The following is a 22,835-nucleotide window of genomic DNA, read 5'->3' on the forward strand; positions in this document are numbered from 1 at the left end:
CCCCTCTGAAGACAACCCCTGCTGCAAACGTCACGGTGCCCAGCGGAACACACACCCACGCGGGTTTGTCCCTTAGAAACAGGGGGACACGTCCAGCTCTTGCCTTCCCCAACCTTTGGATAAAGGCATGTATAAAGTTCTCAGATCAGTAGTTTTAAAGCACTGAAGACTAGGTTCAAACCGTGACGAAAATACACCAATTGAGAAACTAAGTCCACTTCAAGCTTTTTGCTTACTTAATAAAATGATGTGACAGAGTTCATCTTCCTCACTGACAGGCAGGACTGATGTAAGCATAAAACATATTGCTGCAACAGTAAAAACCAACTAATAAAAAAATAAAATCATTCTGAAGGAAGATAAGCAGCAGTGATTGCACTTGGGATTTCTACTCGTTAGCCATTTGCCAGGTTTAAAAACTAGCAGAGTATTAACCTTATTTTAAATAAGGTCTTAAAAACAACCCATTCTGTTTTACAAGTTGAAAAAAGGTCTATTTCTCCAGATATGCTAGTCCTAAATGTTGTTGAACTAGCAAAGTCAGCAGTTACTTGGTACAAATCCAGAAACTCACGTGTTTTTATTTCCGTGTTATCTCCAATGCTCCATGACGGAGCACATCTAACATTAACAGCAACGGGGCTCCACGCAGCACGCTCCGGCTCACGGGAAAGGAGCTGCTCGCAGAAGCTTTTATCAGGTTTATCACATGGCTGCTGTGAGAAATGAAGTCACTTTTCCATAATTGCTGGGAATGTCTACTCTGAGTTTAAAAAAAGAACAGCAACTTTAGGGGGGGGGGGAAAGGCAAAAAAGAAAAAATAGTTTGCAGTTCACAGATGGCAAGCAGTGCTTCTCATGGCTAGAGAGTTAAGGAGGTCTTAATAAATGAAGATGGCAGACATTTAAAAAATACTCAATTAAACAAAACAAGGTAGAACAGAAATAGTGCATTTGGTCTTTTTTTTTTTTAAAAGCTTAAGCCTGATGCCGCCAGTGTTCATGAAGAACGCTCAGATAAACAAGATGCAGCGATAAATTCCAGTGAAAGTCTGAGGTGGTATTAGACGAAATCAGGCAATTTTTTGCCCCCTGCCTTAGTTTCATGCTCTGCAATTCATCAGAGACAAGTAAATCTCTCTGAAATAAGGCAGTCTAGATAGAGCCCATTTCAGACAACCGTGCATTTCAATTTTTATCAGTGTGCCTACTGAGCTGTTGAAGTACTTTACAAATAGTACAATATTTGGTGCCACTAACCAGGAACACCCACAACGGCCATTTCTAGAGACCTGCAAGGAACACAGGCTTTTCAAGAGCTGGTTCTCGCCAGCCCTGACTTTTACATCCAAAACCAACCGCACGCTGGATTTCCTCTTTGGACCACGCTCATCACTAAACAGCACCTCCATGTTATTGGAATTAGGGTAGAAGACAGGAGGTGCTACGTTGGAAGAGTGTACCAAACAGCACGGGAACTAACTAGGACTTTTTGGCACTAGTGCAGATTGTGGACACTTCACTGATGGTGCAGCTATTCACTGAAGTACTCTCATTTATATCGTTGGTTACATTATTTAAGCAAAAGCCAGCATTTTATTAGAAAAAAGAGCAAAACTGTAGAACGGGCTATACAAACACAAAACATATTCCAAGCACTGGATACCTACAGCTTTGCTAACTGAGCACACAGCAATTACTTGCTTGTCAGGTGCACAGGAAATTTAAATGAGCTTTGTTAATGCCCCATCTGTTGGCATTTGCTTTGCATTTTTCCACCAGGTAAAATGCTTGCTGTAGTCCAGGTTCTGTATCAGGCACTGAATTTTAGGAAGGTTTTACAAACACTCTGCTTTACCACACTGAGACCTTTGTCTACTGAGGAGACGCTATCATTTACAACGCATTTGTACTGCAAATTGTACTTGTCACTGGGCTCTCCAGGTGCCGTGAGCTTAAATAATCACATATATACTTAGTTCAGTTGCTACTCCCATTTTAGATTTCTAAACAGCTAGTAGATCTTACAATATAGCTCAGAAATATTTATGCAACGCAGCTTCAGACAAGAGAATTTCGGTTTTATCCATCTTCAAAGCATGGGCAATAATAAAAGGAGGAGAAAAGGTGCAAGACAGACAGACAGGAGAGCGCTGCTCCAGGAAAACACACTGCCATGGACTCTAGGTTCAAACCCAGCCGCGGATAAAAAGGACTGAAGAGCTTCACCATCTCTCCAGTAACACGTAGGTAATAAAGGTCGCCGTGGCAGCATTTATCGCCACCTGTTCACACCACATTTTCTTGAAGTTCACTGTCAGGAGTCAGTCCCTTTCAAAACATTAAAAATCCAAACAAACAACAAAAACAAACTCTCCCCCCACGCCCCCCAAATCACCACCACCACACCAAAAAAACCAACCCCAAAGCCCCCAGAAACAACCGAGCCACATTTCTAAACTCTGGAGATAAATCCCCATCACCCTGTTCTCTGACGTACGTGGCCGTGACATCAGAGGACACACGAACTTCTGGCACTCAGACCAGCCGGAGCACGTACGCAAAACCGTCAGTGCAATGCCTTAGCAAAAGGCAACGAAGGACAAAAATTGGGTGTAAATGAAGGGAGCAGCACTGGGTCTAGACTATTTCTGCACTTCTCTTTTCACCGACAGAACAGTAACAAAAAAAAGCCACAATTCAGACAGTTTTCTGAACTGAAAGAAAGGTCTGTAATATTTAATTGAAGCAGCATTTCAATAGCACTACCAATCACCTTCAGATATTAGCCACGTAACTTCTTTTTTTTATGACTTCCCATAGCCTACTTGGTTTATCACTTTTTTAAAGGCAAATTTGCCTGTAGAGTACTCGGTTCAGTGATCAGAGGGAAGACGTTACAGGCTCACAAAGCTCGGCCAAAGACAACACCACAATAAAAAAGCAGACATACCTTCCCCCCGATCCCCATCCAGCTTGCCCTCCACCTTTTGAGGAAGTGAGGCACGGTACAAGCTTTCCAGGAACAGGCAAGGGCCACAGTTCTCTGAAAAGGCAAATCACTCCAGAGTACGTCGACCTGCGAGGAGACCTTTTATTCAAAGGCCTCAATGCTCCAAATACAGAGCTCAAAACGCTGTTTTCCCCTCATATATGGAACAGAGCACTTTGGGAGGAATGCGGTTTCCACCACCTCTTCTCAGGGACCTGATAACATCTATTTCCAAAATGAACTGAAGAATGCCACTTGAACTCACAGTTACTTAAATTATTTGGAAAAAGCACACATTTGGCTCCCATAGTAAGTTGCAGCTAGTGTTTAGAGAGATACGGAAAAGTCAAGTAAAGCAAATCCCTCAATTTCAAATTTGTTTTTGATGAATTTACCTATTTTATTTTCACATCACGATCTGCTTATTGCTCTAGAGAAAAATACTTGCACAATCTCACAGTTATTTTACAGAACATAAGATTATACTTAAGATGATATACATCAGATTGGGCGCAGGAATGGGAGGAATACATTGTTCTGAAGCATCAGGCAAATAGCCCAGAAAGCCCGTGAACACCCCTAATCTATCACCACTGACACCATAAACTTCCCATTATTTAGCTTAAAATATGCTACTAAGGGAAAAATACCCATTTTCACCAAGGAGAAGCATGAAAAATGAAGTGGAACACACGTAATAGTCTAATAAGCTGTCTGCATGAATGTCACATTTCTGAAACATTATTGGAAACTCCCACATTAAAAAAAAGCTTCAGAAATATTCCCGCTTCTTTACATACTCTTTTAGTGAGAACAATCAGCTATTTCCATTTTCTTAAAGCTTTTAAGTTCACAGATGTAATTAAGAGGTTTTGGAAGAAATGTTGTGAAGATAAAGTAAAATTTTTATTCAGTTCTGCTTAGATCTCTGGATAATGTCTTCACATTTTTCAACTAATTAAAATACCACTGAACCTTCTGAAAATCCAGAGCGGCTAGAGGAACTTCCCTCTAGGATGGCATCATGCAAGGAAATGTCAGTATCTGAATATTTCAAGCAAACATAGTTAAAGTGCAATCTAACATATTTTCCAACTTTTAACAAAACCTCTAAGGAACATAGTTAAGTGATCCAAGTATTTACAGTCCCTTCAGCAAAGCTAGCTTTTCACCAACACTAAAGGAAAGTCACCATAAGTTTATTCTTATATTTGGAACAACACTGAGTAACAATATTCCTTCCAAGTATGAGGCTATGTAACGTTAATTTTTAACTGTTTGAGGGGGTTAGTTGTTTTGGGGTTTTTGTTTGTTTGGGTTTTTCTTTTTTTGGTTGGGGGGGATTGGTTGGGTTTTTTGTGTTTTGTTGTGGTTTTTTTTTTTTTTAAACAGCTGTCTCCTATCCAGGATATTTGTTAAGATACCTGTCTTTGTGTGACATCCCAGCGAAATGGCTGTGATTCTCAGTAAGAACACTGTCCATCCTCCTCTGCTCCAGTCCTTGTCTCTGCTTCTGGATCCTATTGCAGAAGCTGAACCTAAAAATCACAACCTGTTCAGAATATAGCAGCATTCCGCGCGTTTACGGTGCTTAGCACAATGGGGTCCCTCCACTGCTGCTGTCTTCAGGACATGGCCCTGCACAGGCTTTCAGGATAAAAACGTGTCTGCCAACCTCAAGCAGCAGATCAGAGAGACTCCTCCCGCAAAGAATTCTTGTAGCTGCAAAAAATACTTTCTGTTTGCTGGTTGTTGACCACTAAGGAAAAGCATGATGAGTTTTCCTAATGAAGATTTTGGGAACATCCCTTCCCTCCTATGAAACACCCACAAACTTCAGAATTGCTTCTGAACTTTGAGACCGTCCGTCGGCCTCCAGCACGTCCTGCCCGTAACTTCACTGCTCCAGGCTCAGGCGTGCGGTGAAGCACCACTCCTCCAGCCTCTGCTCACCCCGCACAGCGGGACTCTGCTCCTGCTCGGGAGCCTCCCATTAGCAGAGAGAAACCAGAACAAGGCAGAGGCGAAGCAGAAGCCCCATGGAGCGACAAGCTGGGAGTAACGAAGCACTGCATGAACCCTCCAAAGTGGGGAGAGCCCCCTGTACCCTGACCAGCCCTCCCCTACTCCTCCCCTCTCTGCACCACTCCATCCCCCTGCTGCTGCTGCACTGGAAAGCCCATGACACTAGCGGCAGCAGCTGCCTGGGACGGCGGCAGAAAGCCCCGCTCTTGAGGACTGCCGAAGTATTTTGCCTTCCCTCCCTCCTCCCCTCCACGGCAGCCGGACTTGCAAGGGGTGGCTGGGGTGGTGCTGTCAGAGGCTGCAAAATCTGCAGGAGAACAGCTGAGATTCAAACACCAAGCTTGGAGAGGGAACGGGGAGATGGAGACAGCGCTGTAAACATCCGCAGGCTCCAGAGACTCCACCAACCTTGCCTTCTGCCTCGAAACCTGCCACATCTGCCTGCGCTGTGCCCAGGTCCTGTGGAACAACTCGCTCCCCAAGAAGCCACCTGCCACCTAACGCGGCCACAACAGCCTTGGCTCGCACCACTGCCCCCTCCCCAGCCATCGGCCGCCCGGCTCCCCCAGGAGTGCCTACACCGAGCACATGGCAGCTCGGAGGAGAGAGCGCTGGGACACAGCTGCTCATTAGGTGACACTGTCACGCCCCACAGCAGTCAAATTTGAGATCTGGGGTGGAATTTTTCTCAGCAGAGGGAAGGGTCTGAACTTGCCCTGCTGCTGGAAGCAACGTCGGGCAGCCTCTCCGTGCCAGGCGAGCCCAGTCCTGCCAAGCAAACCTCTGTAACGTGCCTCTGCGGCTCAGGACTAACCTCTCTGTGCCACCCGTTGCACAGAGCAGACATGCTTCTCAGAAGTGATACAGAGATTTTTAAAATACTGACAGAAGCTTCACTCTCCACATTCCAACTACGCACGTGAATTACTGCCAATACGAATGACGGGTCATCTTGCCTTACGTTATCTGGTGATTGAACATAGAAGAGGAATACTTTTGTATCATGACAACATCTCTTCCCAGTTCTCAACTCAGTTCTTTCGAACAATCATGCTTCAAGTAACAGTAATATTGCAAACACAGTAGTAGATAAAATAGAAACATGTAAGTGAAGCAGCCATTCTGCTATCTAATCGCTTCCCATCACGCACCTTTGCTGTTACTTCATTTGGGGTAAATACCACACTCATCAGCTGCCAGTGAACCCTGCAGATCCACTGCTCTTACCATCTCAGTCACTCGTAACCCGTCTTCGGGCTCCTGTGCTTACTCCACCTTCCCAGTTCTGAAGTAATCAGGAATAGCATATTTATTCGCTACTGAAATGTCAACAAAAAGCAAACAAACAAAAAACAATCGGAGCTGAAAGCCTGACTTAGAGACTTCAGTTTCAGCACACTAATAAAGCATACGAGGAAGCTTTGAGAAGGTTTAGAGAAACTTTAAGCTGACAATGTCCACATTTTTCCTCAAATTTTCAGGAAAGCAGGACAGGCTCTGGTTTCTGCACATCTTCCAGCTCCTGGACCAAAGTCCCTCTGCAAAGCATCTGGAAATGGTCCACATCCATAACAGAAAAGCAGCTAACAGGGGAACAAGGATTTGCCACAGAAAGATGAACTGAGAAGTACTCCTGCAAGCGCTGGAAAGCAACGGGCAATGGCATCAGCAACAGAAAAACAAGGGGAAAAAAAGTTTAACGTCTGGCACAAAGTCACAGGCTGGTTGAGGTTGGAAGGGATCCCTGGAGGTCACCAGGTCCAAGCCCCTGCTCGAGCAACATCACCCAGACTTGGGTGCCCAGGACCATGTCCAGACAGCTTCTGAACCCTCCAAGGATGGACACTCCACAACCTCTCCGGGCAACTTGTGCCGGTGCTCAGCCACCCTTGCAGCAGAAACGTGTTTCCTTATGTACCCTTCTTGCGTTGTAAGCAAACTTTATCTGTTTAACGTGGATTTTCATTCTACAACACTGAATACTCACATACAAATGAAAAACCAATTAGTTGGACAAAAGTTCATTCATTTAAGTAACACAAGCAAGCAAGCCTCGCACCAAAATTCCACCTACTTAGTTGAGGATATATTCCTTTCACCTGGCTTACACAGCTCTGTCTTCACCGATCCTGGCATACAATGTATTTTGCACACACTCGCTTCAGTTAGACGATAATGGCATTGATAGCCTATAAGAACAAGTAGATCCACACGGCGTCAGTTCCTTTCCCACTTTTTCTTTAATATAATTTAAGGTCTTTGCCAAGTAAAAGGTGCACAGTGGTCATAAACCACAAACACATTAATATTTAGTAAGGCTAGCTGAAGGGAAAAGGCTTTGCTTCCTTTTTGCTAAAAATTGTTGTCCCACAAGACAAATGAGAATTGGCTTCACGGTCTTGCAAGCAGCCAAGCCTGAATAAGGTCTGCCCTTCCAGCCCAGAAAAACAACATTGCCAGTTCATGAAAACAAACTTGCTTTAGCAGAGGATTTTTGGGTCACGTCCAGTTCTCTGAAGTGAGCGGGTTGGTCCTATCATAACTGTTCCACCCAGTTCTTGACTCCTTCATGTGCCTGACAACATCTGAAGTTAAAAATAAATTTAAAAAAAAAAAAAAAAAAGAAATAGTTCTTCCATTTCTTCCTCCTAATTAAAGTGTGATAGGAATTCTAGACCAACACTTTCACTTTGAACAGCTGTTTTAAAAAAAAAACCACAACAAAACCCATTTTGAATGGTGAGGTCAGAGACACAAACAGCCAATGCTTTTGTCCAAATGAACCTTCTTTGTGCAAATCTGCTGCAACAATAGATCCAACGACAGCTGTCTGCCCAACGTTACACATAAAGCTCTTCGCTGCCCAGTTAGTCCAAGAAAAGCAGTAATTCTGTCCCTAAATAAACAAGAATTCTGAAGTAATTAAAATATAGCTAATGCTGACTGATGTTACTTAATGAATACAGAATTCCCTCAAGTTATTTTTTAACAATTTCTTTAAATGTTTGGTTGACATGTAAACAAACACTGCCAAAGAGTTCAGCATACACTTCTGAGATGTTCCTATGGGAAAACTAGTTTTGCTTTTCCCATTGGGATTGGTAAAGCCTTTAAAATTAGAGTTTGCCACACCAGAAAAACAAAAAAGCCTTCAAAATAAGCTCCCATGGGATCACTTAAAAGGCTTTAACGAAATAATTCAGAATTACGTCCTGCTCAAAGCCTGCCTGCCACTCACCATTCACCTATGGCACTGCTAGGAGTGCTAACGGCACAGCATGCAGTTGCTCCAAAGAACCCATCCATTAATATGTAGTGACTTGCCAATACATTCAAGGGCAATAAAAAAAATAAATCTCTTTTCAAGAATGCAATGGAAACTGGAAAATGAAGAGAGAACAAGTAGAGACAGCTCTACTTCATGCACGGTACAACAAACGAGTTTTGGATACGGTGTGTTCCCATGGTACTTAATGCCTGTGATCGGCCGCTCCTTCTGCGGTGTGCTAGTGAAGCCTTTGAATAAGATCTGAACTTTCTGGAGAAAGATGACATTACTTAACATCCTGTAAACAGCCTTTGCAAGCTTCATCAAAGCACAGGCAGAGATGGAGCATCTTTCCCTGCTTTTACTTACTCTTGTAAGTAAAGACAGAATTTTTCTTTTAAAGTCTATCTAAAGAGCTACCTTTGTCATTCATTTGAGCTTGCATAAGCACAGGAACCTCTCACTAAGGAGGAGCTCATACAGCTTGTATTAACTAAGCCTTTGTTTAGCCAGGAACTTCTCCAGAAATAAAAGGTGGTGCATGCCCGTACAAGCTGTGTTGAAGTCAGTACACAGTGCTTCTTTGCCTTCCTCAAACTGAAGGGGAAGGACTGAACCATCACCCTGGTCTCACCCACAAGCCACGCTGACCGGTTACCTCGACAGAGCTCACCACTCAACTCGGGCACGCAGCCTGTCAGAGGGAAACATCATGCAGCCTGCTCCAGCCGAGGAGCTACTCTCACCTGCCTGCATACCACCACAGCTGCCCACCTTACCATCTTCAACTTCATAACCTTCAGAGCATCCTTCTAAAAGCAAAGTAGAACTGTTGCTTCCAGTTCTGTGAGTGGGAACCAGGATGCCGTGTCCGCAGCCTGTCACAAGCACAGGAATGGCTTTGGTGGCAGTTTGAGGTATGGTCGTCTGGGGGATCTGGTGCCCAGATCACGCAGCATGCTTGTGGCCAAACGCAAACTGAACCCTGGTTTCCACAGCCTGGACCAGCACTCCCACCACCGAACCACCCTTCCTCCTGATAATGACTGGAAAACACCTTTTGCCCTGAAGCAGTTAATTTTTATCCAGGTTGTTTTGAGGGACAGAGTCCTGGGCAGCTGCTGCACTGCTGCTCTACCACGCAGGCACACAGTCCCTCTTTGAACTGTGTCAGTTACTGGCGTCCCCATACAGCAATCTGCAGCCATGAATTCTGCAACCTAACGATTTATCAGTTCCAAGTTTGTCCTTATTTTAACACCACGTATTTTGTGTTGCAAAGAAAAACACCCAAACAACCTCATTTCAGTGCCATTCAGTGTACTTTACTCCTACATCCCTGAAAAGAGAAGTGCACAGCTTCCGTATGTGCACCAGCAAACCACTACTGCCCCAAGCCTTTCGCCCCTTGATGCCTCGGCAGGGACGGGCCCCGTGGATCCCGCAGGAGCCAGACCCCTCTGCAGGTCACGGTCATGCGACCGATGGGGCTGAGGCGCCGCAGGCCTCAGGAGCGGCCAGGGGACGTGACAGCTGAAGCCTGTCCTGGCTCCCGCGGGCTGGGGTGGGAGAGGGCGAGCGAGACCGGGCCCAGAGGCAGCGTGCCTGGGCACTTGCCCCGGCCAGGGGTCCCAGACGCGCAGGGTCAGGCAGGGAGCTCATTTCATGGCGAGGCGCAGCATCCCCCAAACACAGTAACAGAGAACTGGCCTGCTCGCTGTGGCCTCAAGCGCGGATATGAGAAGTGGGCAAATACAAAACCATACATTTGCCTCAGAAATGAGAGCACGCGCGTGCAAGAGCTCGAGGCTTCTCTTTGTTGCACAACACCTCTGTCCTAAAGCTCGGGTTAACCAGAGACCTCAGGCGGACTGCTGGCCTCTCCCTCGCGCCCAGCCTCAGTACGAGCCCCAGCCCCACCAGGCACCACAGGCAAAAGGGAGATCTGTGCGTTTCGCCACATCCTCGCCTTGCTGCTCCTTCTCAATCACTTTTTTTCAGCTTATGGGTTTTTTCTATCCCCCGCTACAATTTCATGTCATATTAAGGTCTCTCCTTAGAACAGTTTCTGACTGCAAACTCTATTAGAAAAGAAATTGAGAGGAAACCAAGGAGACTTGACAAGGTAGGGACAGCAGGGCATTTAAAAGCATCTGTTTGGCAAGGAACATAGGCAGGACAGCTTGTCATTGATTTGGGAAAAGGTGCAAGAAAAAGACCAGATGATGGGATTACAGCATTGGTGGACATGGGAAGAGTGACAGATGTCATCTACCTGGACTTGTGCAAAGCATTTGACACTGTCCCACATGACATCCTTGTCTCTACATTGGAGAGACATGGATTTGATGGATGGACCACTCAGTGGATAAGGAATCGGCCGGATGGTCATTCTCAAAGAGTTGTGGTCGACGGCTCAAAGTCCAAGTGGAGACCAGTGACGAGTGGTGTTCCTCAGGGGTCGGTACTGGGACCGGCACTGTTTAACATCTCTGTTGGTGACATGGACAGTGGGATCGAGGGCACCCTCAGCAAGTTTGCTGACAACACCAAGCTGTGTGTTGTGGTTGACACGCTGGAGGGAAGGGATGCCATCCAGAGGGACCTGGACAGGCGGGAGAGGTGGGCATGTGCGGACTGCATGAAGTTCAACAAGGCCAAGTGCAAGGTCCTGCACGTGGGTTGGTGCAATCCCAAGCACAACCACAGGCTGGGGGGGGAATGGATGGAGAGCAGCCCTGAGGAGAAGGACTTGAGGGTGTTGGTTGATGGAAAGCTCAACAGGAGCTGGTAGTGTGCCTGCAGCCCAGAAAGCCAACCGTGTCCTGGGCTGCATCCCCAGCAGCGTGACCAGCAGGTCGAGGGAGGGGATTCTGCCCCTCTGCTCTGCTCTGGTGAGACCCCCCTGCAGTGCTGCGTCCAGCTCGGGGGTCCCCAGCACAAGAAGGACATGGAGCTGTTGGAGAGAGTCCAGAGGAGGCCATGGAGATGATGTGAGGGCTGGAGCACCTCTGCTATGGAGACAGGCTGAGAGAGTTGGGCTGGTTCAGCCTGGAGAAGAGAAGGCTCCAGGGAGACCTTAGAGCCCCTTCCAGTCCCTGAAGGGGCTCCAGGAAAGCTGGAGAGGGACTGTTTATCAGGGAGTGTAGTGGCAGGACAAGGGGTAATGGTTTTAAGCTGAAGGAGGGTCAATTTAGATTAGATGTTAGAAATCCTTCCCTGTGAGGGTGCTGAGGCCCTGAGGCCCTGGCACAGGGTGCCCAGAGAGGTTGTGGAGGCCCCATCCCTGGCAGTGTTCAAGGCCAGGTTGGATGGGGCTTTGGGCAACCTGGGCTAGTGGAGGGTGTCCCTGCCCATGGCAGGGGGGTTGGAACTAGATGGTCTTTGAGGTCCCTTCCAACCCAAACCATTCTATGATTCTAGTTTTACCAAGGACAACCCAAAACCCGAAGTGAAAATCCTTCCAGTCACAAACCACAACTTGAAATTAAAGTTCTTCCTGTTGCAACTTCACATTTGTGATGGCATCCTCGGCTGTCAGCATCACCTCAAATTACAGCACACAGGTCTTAAGCTGAGCTCAAGTTTGGTAAATATCTAGGTATCGGTAACAGTCAGACCACCTAAAAGCTGTTTAAACTGGCATGTAAGCTACCTATACCATGAAAGAAAACTTTCAGTGTTGTCACGTTAGGTTTTTTTAATTACTTTTCCTAGCTTTAGTTTTCTGCTTTCAAGGATATTATCTGTTTAAGCTGACTGACTCATGAAATCAAGTGCTTAACAACTTGAAGACATTAATGAAAACAATCTTAATTATATCCAACTTCAAAATATGATCCATCTAAAAGCAATGATGACTTTTGTTTGCTGTCAGTAAATGCTTAGATTTTAATATCTTTTCCAATAACATATCAGAAATGAAAGTGATGAAATAGTTTTTCACCACGTTCATTCATCACTATTTTCATTGTTTGTGCATTTTTTTAATAATGTAAATGTACTATGATACACCATTGCAAAAAAGGCAGTAAAAGAAACAATTTACTTCTAATACTCACTCTTCCCCAGTCTGATGATTACTGTGCTTAACCTGACCTTTTCCACAATATGAAATAACATATTTCCCTGGAACTCTCATCAGGGGAAGACTCCTTGCCATTTCAGTAATGAAGATGCAAAAAGGATGCTAAATGACTCTGTGATGGGCTGTTCAAGCAGTTGCCAAAGGCAGAAAGTCTTTTTTTTTTTTTCTGTGACCACTTCTATTGTCTACCAAGAGAGTAGAAAAAGATGGTTAGAAAATATTGAACACAGTATTAGACTGTGCTAACATAGATACACGTTGCTAACTTCCACGTACTAAAAGCACACGACTGGCGTGCAGTCAGACCTGCTTGCCTTCTTCCTTTTCCTCCAAAGGAAGGTAAGAGTCTGGGGCAGAGGACAAGGCAAAGCTACAACCAAAGCAGCTCGTCCTCTGTGGTGTGGGGAGAGGAGACAACACCCAGGGTGCACACTTAAAGCCAGTCTATTGTCCAAGGTAGTTTGGTAATGTGATTTCCTCTTCTCCCACAGATGCCAAGGAATGAATGATGTGTTGGTGTACCTGGGTAGCGAAGAAACTTTAACGTCTTTGACAGAGAGCAAGACACTAGGTTGCATTAAAGGCAGCGCAACAACGTTTTGAAGCCCAAGATAAAGCTCCACGTGGAGCAGTTTTGTAACACCAAGGGAGTTACGTCACTGGAGGTACCTTGTCCTGGCTCTGCCTTTAACGGGCTCCTTACCCGGTGCACCCCCGGAGCCCCGAGGACGTGCATTAATAAATCAGATCCCTCTCATACGCATTCAATCCCGGGTGCAGCTCCACAGCTCCTGCTTCAAGGGGCCATGAACAATGTGTTAAGGGCAACCACCTTGCCTTCTTGATGGCTTTCAAGGCACACGCAAAACTGCAAATGAAAAGGCTACTTTTCTCAGCGACACCCTCACTTTAAATAATAAATGAGGAATAGGGGGAGAGCTTTCAGGATGAGGTAAGTATACACAGTACAAGAAAGAGAAAGAAAACATTTGAGATGAAAAGAGGAAATACATTTGTAGGGGGTGGAAGATATAAACAGTATGATGAAATAAGTAACAGAAAAGGGAAAAAGATAAGTAGTAAGTAAACAACAGATCAGTCTTTTAGAAAAATCATGAAATCTGAGGGCTTGGCTGGAATTCTATGTGCAACTCCCTTTGAAGTCTGTGGTAAGAAAACTTACGATGAGAATTTTGGAACAGCAACAAAAGGTTTAAAAATTGACCCTTGTGAGAGTGCTCGTACAAGCTAATAAACTAACAGGTTCACATGTAAAGCATTCTTCCTACTCCCATTGCATAATTTCATATTCAAATATTTTTGGGAATTAAATTCTTTTAAACCATCACACTGATACACTGGGAATTTGTGGAAACCCAGCAAGTTACAAAATGCTAGCTCCATCTGCTATAAAACCACATTAACAGAAAACTAGAATTATATAATGCACTTTGCCACTATTACTTCCTCATGTAAACATGTGCTCTTGCTGTTAATGATAACACTTAATCAAAAGGAGAGGAAAGATGGTCTACAAGATGATGTTCTGAGTTTCCTGCTTAAGGGAGGCTACACGCTGAACGAGCACCTAATTAAAACTCTCTTGCTCAAAGAATTGTAAAAATATCTGCTAAAAAGAAAATTTGTTATTATTTGTTAGAGAAAAAGAAGTCATTTTTTAAGCATACAACTCCGTCTTGGAGGAAAAACCCACCCTCTGTGTTGCCAGTACTATTACTGCTCCAGTCTTCTTCAGCAAATTAGAAAAGAGCTTTTAAATTTTACACATATGTGGATGCACAATAACGTGTCACTGCTTTACTGCACGACTCCTTTGGGTCTTGATCCTCATTTATACTTAAAAGGGGAATTTGCTCTGCAACTCACTGTCGGCTATCACTGCTTATTGTCCCTTACAGGGCTGCAAGCGACGGGCTGGCTGTGAGCAGGGCCGGTGCAGTCGCCACACAAGCCCACGGGGGAAGCGCCCCTGGACCACACCACAAAGCTGGGCACGCGGATGCTCCCACCCGAGTGCGTGCATCGGCAATGAATAAACCCACCGGTGCACGCTGCTATGCCTAAGCTATGGGTGCTAAGAGCTGAATTACTTGGGAAGCTGACACCTAGGAGGAAGCTATAAATCAGCACAAGTATTTAGATCTTCAAGCAGGCTGTGAAGGATTTAAGAAAGACCTTGTCAAAACCGCATGCTTGCGAGTGCATCACTCTGACTACACACGCCTGACACCATCACCTACCTAAAGACTAAATGAAGAAAGAGCTACGAACTGGTACAATCCTCTCCCCAGCTATCCTACGTTTTTTTCAAAAGCACGAGCATCAACAGCTGCAAGTTATCCCTGTACACCTGGAAAAAGCACTTTAGTAACAAAGACCAGCACGGGCATTACTGCTGGTGCAGCTCCATCGTACCGCCGAAGCCAGCGCAGCTGCCCGTGCACGTGTCCCCGAGCTCATCCCCAGTCGCAGAAGTGAAAGAGAACAAGAGGCAGTGAAAGAGTTTCAAACCAAAACATCTTTTCACAGCAGCAGATTAAGAGCTACACACAGCACAAGGGCTATTCAGGAGCCAGACGCGATCACGTTGGGCCACCGCTCAGCTTTGTTCAGTTGCACATCTGGGCCAACAGCTGTATCCTGCTGGTAACGTGTTACCAACATTTTCAGTCTCAAGATACAACAATACTTTTTTTTTTCCCCAAAACGCACAAGCACTGCAAAAGGTAACAAAACAGTTTTCTCCTCCCCATCATAATTTTCACATAGCTGAAGAAGTTTTAGGTAGCACCAAATTCTGGTCTACCTCAAAATTTCACCTCCTGCAAAGGCGGTTTAGAATTGAGTAAAACAAGAAACAGTCTCCTAAAAAACAGCATAAGCATGAATACAGCAAAAACTGTAAGAAAAACGTTCATTTGAACTTCTGCCACAGAAAACCCAACAAACAGAAGGCGGCAACACCGTTTAAGAAATTATCAGTGCCACTCATGCAACAAAAAATTAAAATCAGAAAGACGACACCAAAATAACCAGAAAATAGAAAGTGAGGAGTGCAGAAATAAAGATAAATCAGAGATTACTTATTTTTAGGGTTTCCGTAATGAGAACACTGAGAAATACTTTCTCATTGGCCTTCTACATTATTGCTCAAGAGTATGTATTCCTAAAATGGAAGTCCTCAGTTATGAGATTGCAATTTTACAGCATCACAGAAAGGAAGGCAATAAACAAGCCAGGTTTCAGGGCAGTGCCCTCAGGAGCTAGCCAGAGCTGCTGGGCACACGCTTGGCCCCGGGAAGCCACCCAGGAGGGCTTTCAGGTCTGCCAGACCAACTCCTCCACAGCCACTGCAACACGCTAGTCTTTACACTTACTTAGAAATCAAAACTTAATTAATACATTTTCCATCCTACCACATATGAAATATTCCACAAAATTCAAATAATTATTCGTGGGGGGAAAAAGAAACAGAAAAAAACCCTCCAAACAACAAACCCAAAAAAACCCTTATCACCTAATACCAGCTAAATCCAGAGATATCTAATATCAAAACAAAACTACACCCACTGTTTCAGGATCAGAAAATTAAGATCAAGTGTGATAAAGACATCTACACTGTGATCACCACCCATCACAAGAGGAGGCTGTTTTTAAAAATTATCATAAGTATTTCTACTTCAAATACAGTTGACAGACATCAACTCTTAACAGATGTAAAGGATATTCCAAGTTCATGCTCAGAATTAAAGCAATAAGCATACTCATAGTAATAACAATACTACCACAAACAGGACTTGGAACAATAAATCCCACCCCTGCCCTCTTCACGTACTGTATGAAAAATCATAGAATCTTTAAGGCTGGAAAAGACCTTTAAGATCATCAAGTCCAACCGTCAACCCAACACCACCATGTCTACTAGACCATGTCCCAAAGTGCCACATCTACATGTTTTTTGAACACCACCAGGGATGGTGACTCCACCACCTCTCTGGGCAGCCTGTTCCAATGCCTGACCACTCTTTCAGAGAAGAAATTTTCCCTAATATCTAATCTCAATCTCCCCTGGTGCAACTTGAGGCCGTTTCCTCTTGTTCTTTTGCTAGTTACTTGGGAGAAGAGACCGACCCCCACCTGGCTACACCCTCCTGTCAGGGAGTTGTAGAGAGCCACCAGGTCTGTCCTCAGCCTCCTCTTCTCCAGGCTCAACACCCCCAGGTCCCTCAGCCGCTCCTCAGAGAACTTGTGCTCCAGAAAGGGAGACTTTCACCCAGACGTTGAGTAGGTTAAGGCCGCTGGGAACATGAAAGCTTACTGCCCCATCTCGGCACTGCCACGTGAAGGCTAGTACCTTGTACAGTCCCAGAAAATACAGGTGGGACAGAAATGCTGTTAGTCATTTAAAGATCCCGAGTGTCAGTACCCGAGCACTGCACAGCAATTCCCTAATCTACTTTCCCCCCTCCTTTTTTAAACTAATAAAATTACATGTTCTGTTCAGCCTCTACCTTTCTTGTCATCATTACACTTCTGTTCCGGCCTAAGCGCGTCCTGAGAATTTAAGAACTGCATCAACCTCCCATTAGGGAAGAGCTATGTACGTTCAGCAGCACGAAGACAGCAGGAACTGTTTCCAGAAGCACCTACCTGACTTAGGCTCACGTATTTCAATTTCAAAGGGAACTAGAACAAATGAACTATTTTCCAACCCTAGCAGAAACGTTGGAACTTGTACGGCTAAGTCTGCTGAGCACATTGGAAATCTTTACCCTGAAGATCTGCACCCAGAGGTTTAAACGACACAGATTGTTAAAGTCACCCAGACCTGAAACAGAGTAAGACACAATTTTCAAGTGTGAGCACTAAGGTGGTTTTTTTTCAATATTTGTGACTGCACCCAGCAAACAGTAACAAAACTTCTGAGACAACAACAAAAATTGAATCGCAAAGATCTCCATCTGCCTCCATCCAGCAGAAACAGCCAAAGCTCATCGGCTGCACCGACAGCGGAACTCGCGGGAAGGGACGTTTCTCCAGCACATGCAGTCCCGCGGCCTCTCCGAGACACCTGCCAGGCCCAGGGCAGGAAGGCTGCTGCCTGCGTTGGTTGCAGACAGGTTTGGGTACCTGCCCGAACCGAGGCCAGACATGCCTCCCGCCACCCCGCCGTGCCTCTGCTCACGTGCCAGTGACACGCTGCAGGGGCTGAGCGATCCTGCCGCAAAAGCCAAACGTCTCCTCCGCTGACATACTCTCCCTTGACGCGACCCCGCCAAAACCCCTCCTGAGCAGAGTCCCGCGGAAGCTGCCGGGATCGCTCGTGAGCCCAGGGGCATCCTCAGAGGAGTTTTCCACGGGGGCTCGAGGCATTTCACTGCAGATGTCAGCACAACTCCGTGCTGGTCACCCACACGCGGCCCTCGGGAGGATGAGCTCACGGTCTGACAGCTCTCACGGGCCCCAACGTCAGCTGCTCACACCGACTCCCAGGTTTTTGTCCCAGGGAAAACCAAACAGCATTATGCCATTTAAAAGCAATTGAATAGAATGAAAAGGATACAGCAGACAGGGAAAAAAAAAAAAAAAAAAAAAAAGATGGCACGTTAAAGTAATTAAAATCCTATACAGTAAAAGCAGTGAAGCGCCAGGCAGATTGACTTGGGGCCACTGCAGCGGCAGACTCATTGAAAGGTAAGCGTGAAATTTTGCCACTGCAGACAGAGGAAGCAAAGAAAGCAAGGAAACTGGGGAGGGAGAGGCTCATATCACAGAACGGTTCAGGTTGGCAGGGACCTTTAAACATCATCTAGTCCACCCCCCCCTGCCACAGGCAGGGGCATCAGAGGAGGGGAAAAAAGAGAAAGTCACCCACAGGTAACCTGAACTCCATCTTCTGTTGTTAGCAAGGGTATACTGTGATAAAAACCAGGAAATGTTTATACAGCGAGACAAACATTAAATGCTTAAGTAAACATGAATGTACCAAAAATCGTACGCATTCATATTCATGAGACGCACGCGTTCATGAAACTCTGAAGAATATTTGTAGATCTAATACTGCATTACCATTTTTAATGAAGCAGTAAAACTACTCGAGGAATGAAACAAACCCAGCACAGTCCCTCTTCGCTGTTAACATGTTTATTCATGAGCTCCCAGGTCAGCACTGCAACAGGTTATTAGTGGATGTGGATGGCTGGCAGAGGCAAACCAGTATGTTATTATAACTTGCTTCTACTAACCGGAGAGAAGGAAAAAAAAGAGAGAAAAAACCCCGCCATTTTCTCCTCTTTGCAAAAGTATAGTCAGGTCAGCAATACCAGTGATCTAGGAGAGGCTATCCCACCCAGATGAACCTGCCTACCAAAGATATTTTAAATTATTCTTCTATAAAATACCGGTCCCAACTAAAGAGCATTTGCTCATACAGCATGTGCCAGCCAAGTAAACAGTACTCATACAAAACACATCTAAAGTGCAAATCATGCTGTTGCCATGCAGTAACGTTCAGGCTACTTTAAACAAATCGCAGAAAGGTTCATCGCAGAGCCAATACACGAGGGGAAAAATGGACTAAAGGAGCTGGAAATGGCTTTCCAGCCCAGCTTAGGTGAAGTCTATCAAAGCACGAGTCCTCGTTCGTAACTGAAATCACTTCAGGTCACAGCAGAGAAACTTTTTCCTCAGCTGACTAGGAAGAGCCCAACAAGCAGAAATAGTCACTGACAGCTCCGACACGTGACTCGGAGGCTAAGTCCACAAACTAAGCTAATGTCATCTTTATTGTACCTGAATTGCACCAGCATTACTCCCGAAACCTGGCTGGGCAGTCGCCAGTCCCAACTCCAACAGCAACAAACCAGAAGCGTAATCACGAAAGCTCCGACCAGTCTTTCCATTCCCCACCCTGCGGTGGAACATATCCAAATAAATCCGGTTTTGTTGCTGTAGAAAACGAATTTTTCGTCGCAAGAGAGTCGCTTGCTAGAGCGGAAGCGTTCCCCTCTTTGGTCACACCGAACCATAAACAACAAATATGCTTCACCTTCTCACGGAACGCCAGCGAGTCTCAAATACTACCTAGGAACAACCAGGAAATCACTCAGTCTGACAGCACAGGATTTCTTCAGTGACAGCGCTCCAAAGCGCTGCTTTCACCACTCTCAGCCGAAAGGGCAGGAGAGCACTTTGAAGCACAGCGCTTGCCAGGGGAGGCAGCGGGCTCAGGTCAGAGAGCAGGCTCAGGTCAAGCAGAGGTACCACCGTTGGGCTCTAGCAATGGAACAGGAGCACGCAGCGGGAATTACCTGCAGAAGCCCTGCTGAGCACCACACAGCTTTACTCACAAGTACATACTGCACAAGCCTAAGGCCGTAACCGTGAAAGTTATTATGAAATTAGTATTTTCACCACGTTCATATAACATGAACTGACACATTTAAGCGTAAAAATAATTGTGGTGATAGTTTGTCGAAGTTCACTAACCTTGGTGAAAACATGAATTGCACCCTTTGACAACGCACATATCAACCAAAACGTGTATTTTAGGTCAGCATTCAAGATGATGAAAAAACAAAGCAAGCTTTGAAGATAGGGGGAGCACAAAAAAAACCCCCAAAACACACAGCTGCTTACTGCAGTGCACTTAGCAACTTCTGCGTAGGGCTGGCGCACGAAGCAAAACCAGTCCTAACTGACACGGCAAGAGCAACACGCAGCCCGAGTTCGGACCCAGTATCTGCTAGATGCACGCTGCTTTACGAACCGCAGACCCCCAGACACGCTCCCTTTACGGTACGTGGCATGCCAGCATTGCTCAGTTCCACAAGTGCTTTTGTCTCCAGCTTCAACAGGACCAGACTTCAGCCGGGGCGCAGCCTAGGAGGTTTAGAAGCCCGGCTGCTCTTCCAGAGACTTGTAAAAACCTGTCTTAATTCGTACAGATTTACAAGCAAGCCGCCTTCTCTTTGCTTAACTGCTAGCAGTACCAACTGTTGCACTCGCCTTATTTGTGGCCATGAGAAGCATTCCAAACGTTTGTCTGAACACACCACGCTGAACAGAAATTCAACGGTGTTTTCACGTCGCAGCGTGCAGAGCCTGACGAGGACGGCCCGGGGCTCAGCCGAGCCGCAGCGCCCCAGGGCAGAGCCTGCTCCCCCCGGAACGGGGCGCCCCGCGTTCCCGCTCTCCTGACACTGCAGACCCCGCACAACCACAGCTGAAGGACCCCAACCGTCGGGGACGACGTTACACCACACGGCACGGCCGAAGATAGGAACACTAACGAAGAAAAGGCACGCTTGCGACACAAGGCACCCCCCGAGAGGGTGGTTCGCTGCCGGCCGCGTATCCCAGCGCCTTGCTCCGGGCTCCCAGAGCCGGCAGAGCCCCCCCCATACCTACGCCCGGCAAACGCGGGGCGCACCGGCAGACCGCCGGGAGACGGACGGGGCGGCTGCCGGGACCCCCCCCTCCACCCCTCCGCGGCGGGCAGCGCTGCCCGGCACCTGAGGCCGGCCGGGACCATAGCGGGCGGGACGGGGCGGCAGCCGCGGGCAGGGGGCGGCGCGGCGGCGCTAGGACCGGCGCGGGGCGGCGGCCCGGGAGGCGGCGCGGCGGCCGCTGCCCGCGGAGACCCCAGGGCCCCCCCCCCCCCCGTCCCCCCGTCTCCCCCCGGCGGGGCGCGCGCGGCCGCGGTACTTACGTCGTCAAAGAGGGACCCGACGTTGGCCGTCACCAGGAGCACCCCGGCGCCGGCCGCGGCCCCCTTCACCGCCATGGCGCCGGCGGCGGGCGGGCGGAAGCGCGGAGCGCGGCCGGCAGCGGCGGCGCTGCGGGGAGCCCGGGGGCGGGCGCGGGGCGCTGCGGCGAGCGGGGCGCCTGGCCCGCCCCGTCGGCGCGGGCGGGCGGGCGGGGGTCGCGGGCGGCGGCGAGTCCTCCCGGCGCGGGCAGCCCGCGGACATCCGCGCCGCGGCGGGCCGGCCGCCCTGCGGCTGCTGCGGGGCCGCGGCGCTCAGCGCTCGCCCGCCGCCGCCGTCGCGCTGCTGCCGGGACGGCTCCCGCCGGCGGAGGCTGGCGCCGGGCCGCGGCGCATGGCAGGTCGGCGGGACGGGACGGGACGAGGCGGCACGGCTGGTCTCGGCGCTTCCCCGGCTGGGCTGGGCGGGCGCTGCGCGCACCGCGCTCCTGCCGCCGCCGCTCCCGGCTCTGGCGGCGCGGCGGGCGGGCCGGGCTAGGGCTCTGCGCCCGCGACGTCACAGCGGCCCCGCGCGGCTCTTAAAAGGGCAACGCCAACCCTCGGGAGCAGCCCCGCGGGAGGCAGCCGGCGGCGCTGTCCCGCGGCCCGGCCGCCGCCGCGCTCTGCTCGCTGCCGCCCAGCTCTGCTCGCTGCCGCCCGTCCCCGCGGAGAGGGCAGGGCCGGGCCGGGCCGGGCCGGGCCGGGGAGGGCGGCGCGGCCCCACCGCAGCTCCCCGAGCGCCGCCCGCAGCGCGGGGCTGGGCGGGGCCGGCGGCTGCGCTCACCTGTGCGGGGCTGCCGGTGCGGGCGGCGCGGGGAGAGCCCCGCGGGGCGGGGGCTGGTCTGTGCCCGGGCGCTGCCTCCCGCGGGGACCCGGCCCCGCTGCCCTTCGGCCCGGAGCGGTGCGGCCGCCTGGCGGGAGCGGGCCCCGGGTCTGCCGGCCCCGCCGGGTCTCCCCCGGGGTCTCCCCTGGAAGCGCAGGAGGCGGCGGCGGCGCAGCGCGGCTGTTGGCTCCGGTGAGGCGGGGCGCCGTGCATCAGCAGCCGGGCCGAAGGTGCCTCACCGGGGAGCCCGGGGGCACCTGCACCTCCGAACGCTCCGCGGGGGGAATTTCCCGTTCCTGCCGCGCGTGCCTGGGCGGTTTTGGCAAGCGCGTATCGCTGCCTCCAGGGTGGAAAACCCGCAGCATTGCAATAAGGCTCCGTCAGGACGGACGGCAGATAAGATAGCTATTAGTAATGCCGCACAAACTGCTGTTTGCCCCGGCAGTATCTAAACTTACGGAGGAGTAGGCTGAGATGGTCCATACAGAGCCTGGGAGCGTGCCAAAGTACTCTTCAGCTTACAAAAATACCCTTTGTCAAAGGGATCTTTTCAGTAACTTTGCTTAAGAAACCAGAGAAATGATAAATCAGTCTTTGCTAGGCTGCGCAAAATAGCTGGCTCCTGAGATTATCTATATTTCATGGCTGATTAGTAATAGGAACAAAATGTGCAGAAGCTCGTGTTACAAGGCTCGCAGAGGTCTTACCAAGTTTCAGTGCTGGGGAAGCTGTTGTCGAAAGAGCGCATAACTGACACGGTCAGGGAGTCGCTGCGCAGAGCAGGGAAAACAGGAAACCCAAACTAGATTCAGGAGCAACCGCACAAATACGCAAAACTAGGGGAAAGCAAAGCGTAGAGGCAGATCCGGGGGTACT

General features: G+C 48.5%; 1 protein-coding gene across 4 annotated transcripts in view; it reads right to left on the reverse strand.

The window, feature by feature from the left end:
* INPP5A (inositol polyphosphate-5-phosphatase A) overlaps positions 1-22,481 on the reverse strand; it is a 254,961-nt gene extending 232,480 nt beyond the window's left edge. Inside the window, exon 1 of one of the 4 annotated variants that reach the window (XM_054831733.1) lies at positions 21,921-22,236. In XM_054831733.1, coding sequence (XP_054687708.1) covers positions 21,921-22,172 — 252 coding nt within the window. In that variant the 5' untranslated portion in view covers positions 22,173-22,236. Of the gene's footprint in view, positions 1-21,920; positions 22,239-22,417 lie in introns of those variants that run through there. The other 3 variants (XM_054831734.1, XM_054831731.1, XM_054831732.1) reach the window with 3 other exon arrangements.
* Between the last annotated feature and the right edge of the window lie 354 nt (positions 22,482-22,835).

Source organism: Grus americana, chromosome 7, assembly GCF_028858705.1.
Source record: "Grus americana isolate bGruAme1 chromosome 7, bGruAme1.mat, whole genome shotgun sequence".
Classification (NCBI taxonomy): domain Eukaryota; kingdom Metazoa; phylum Chordata; class Aves; order Gruiformes; family Gruidae; genus Grus; species Grus americana.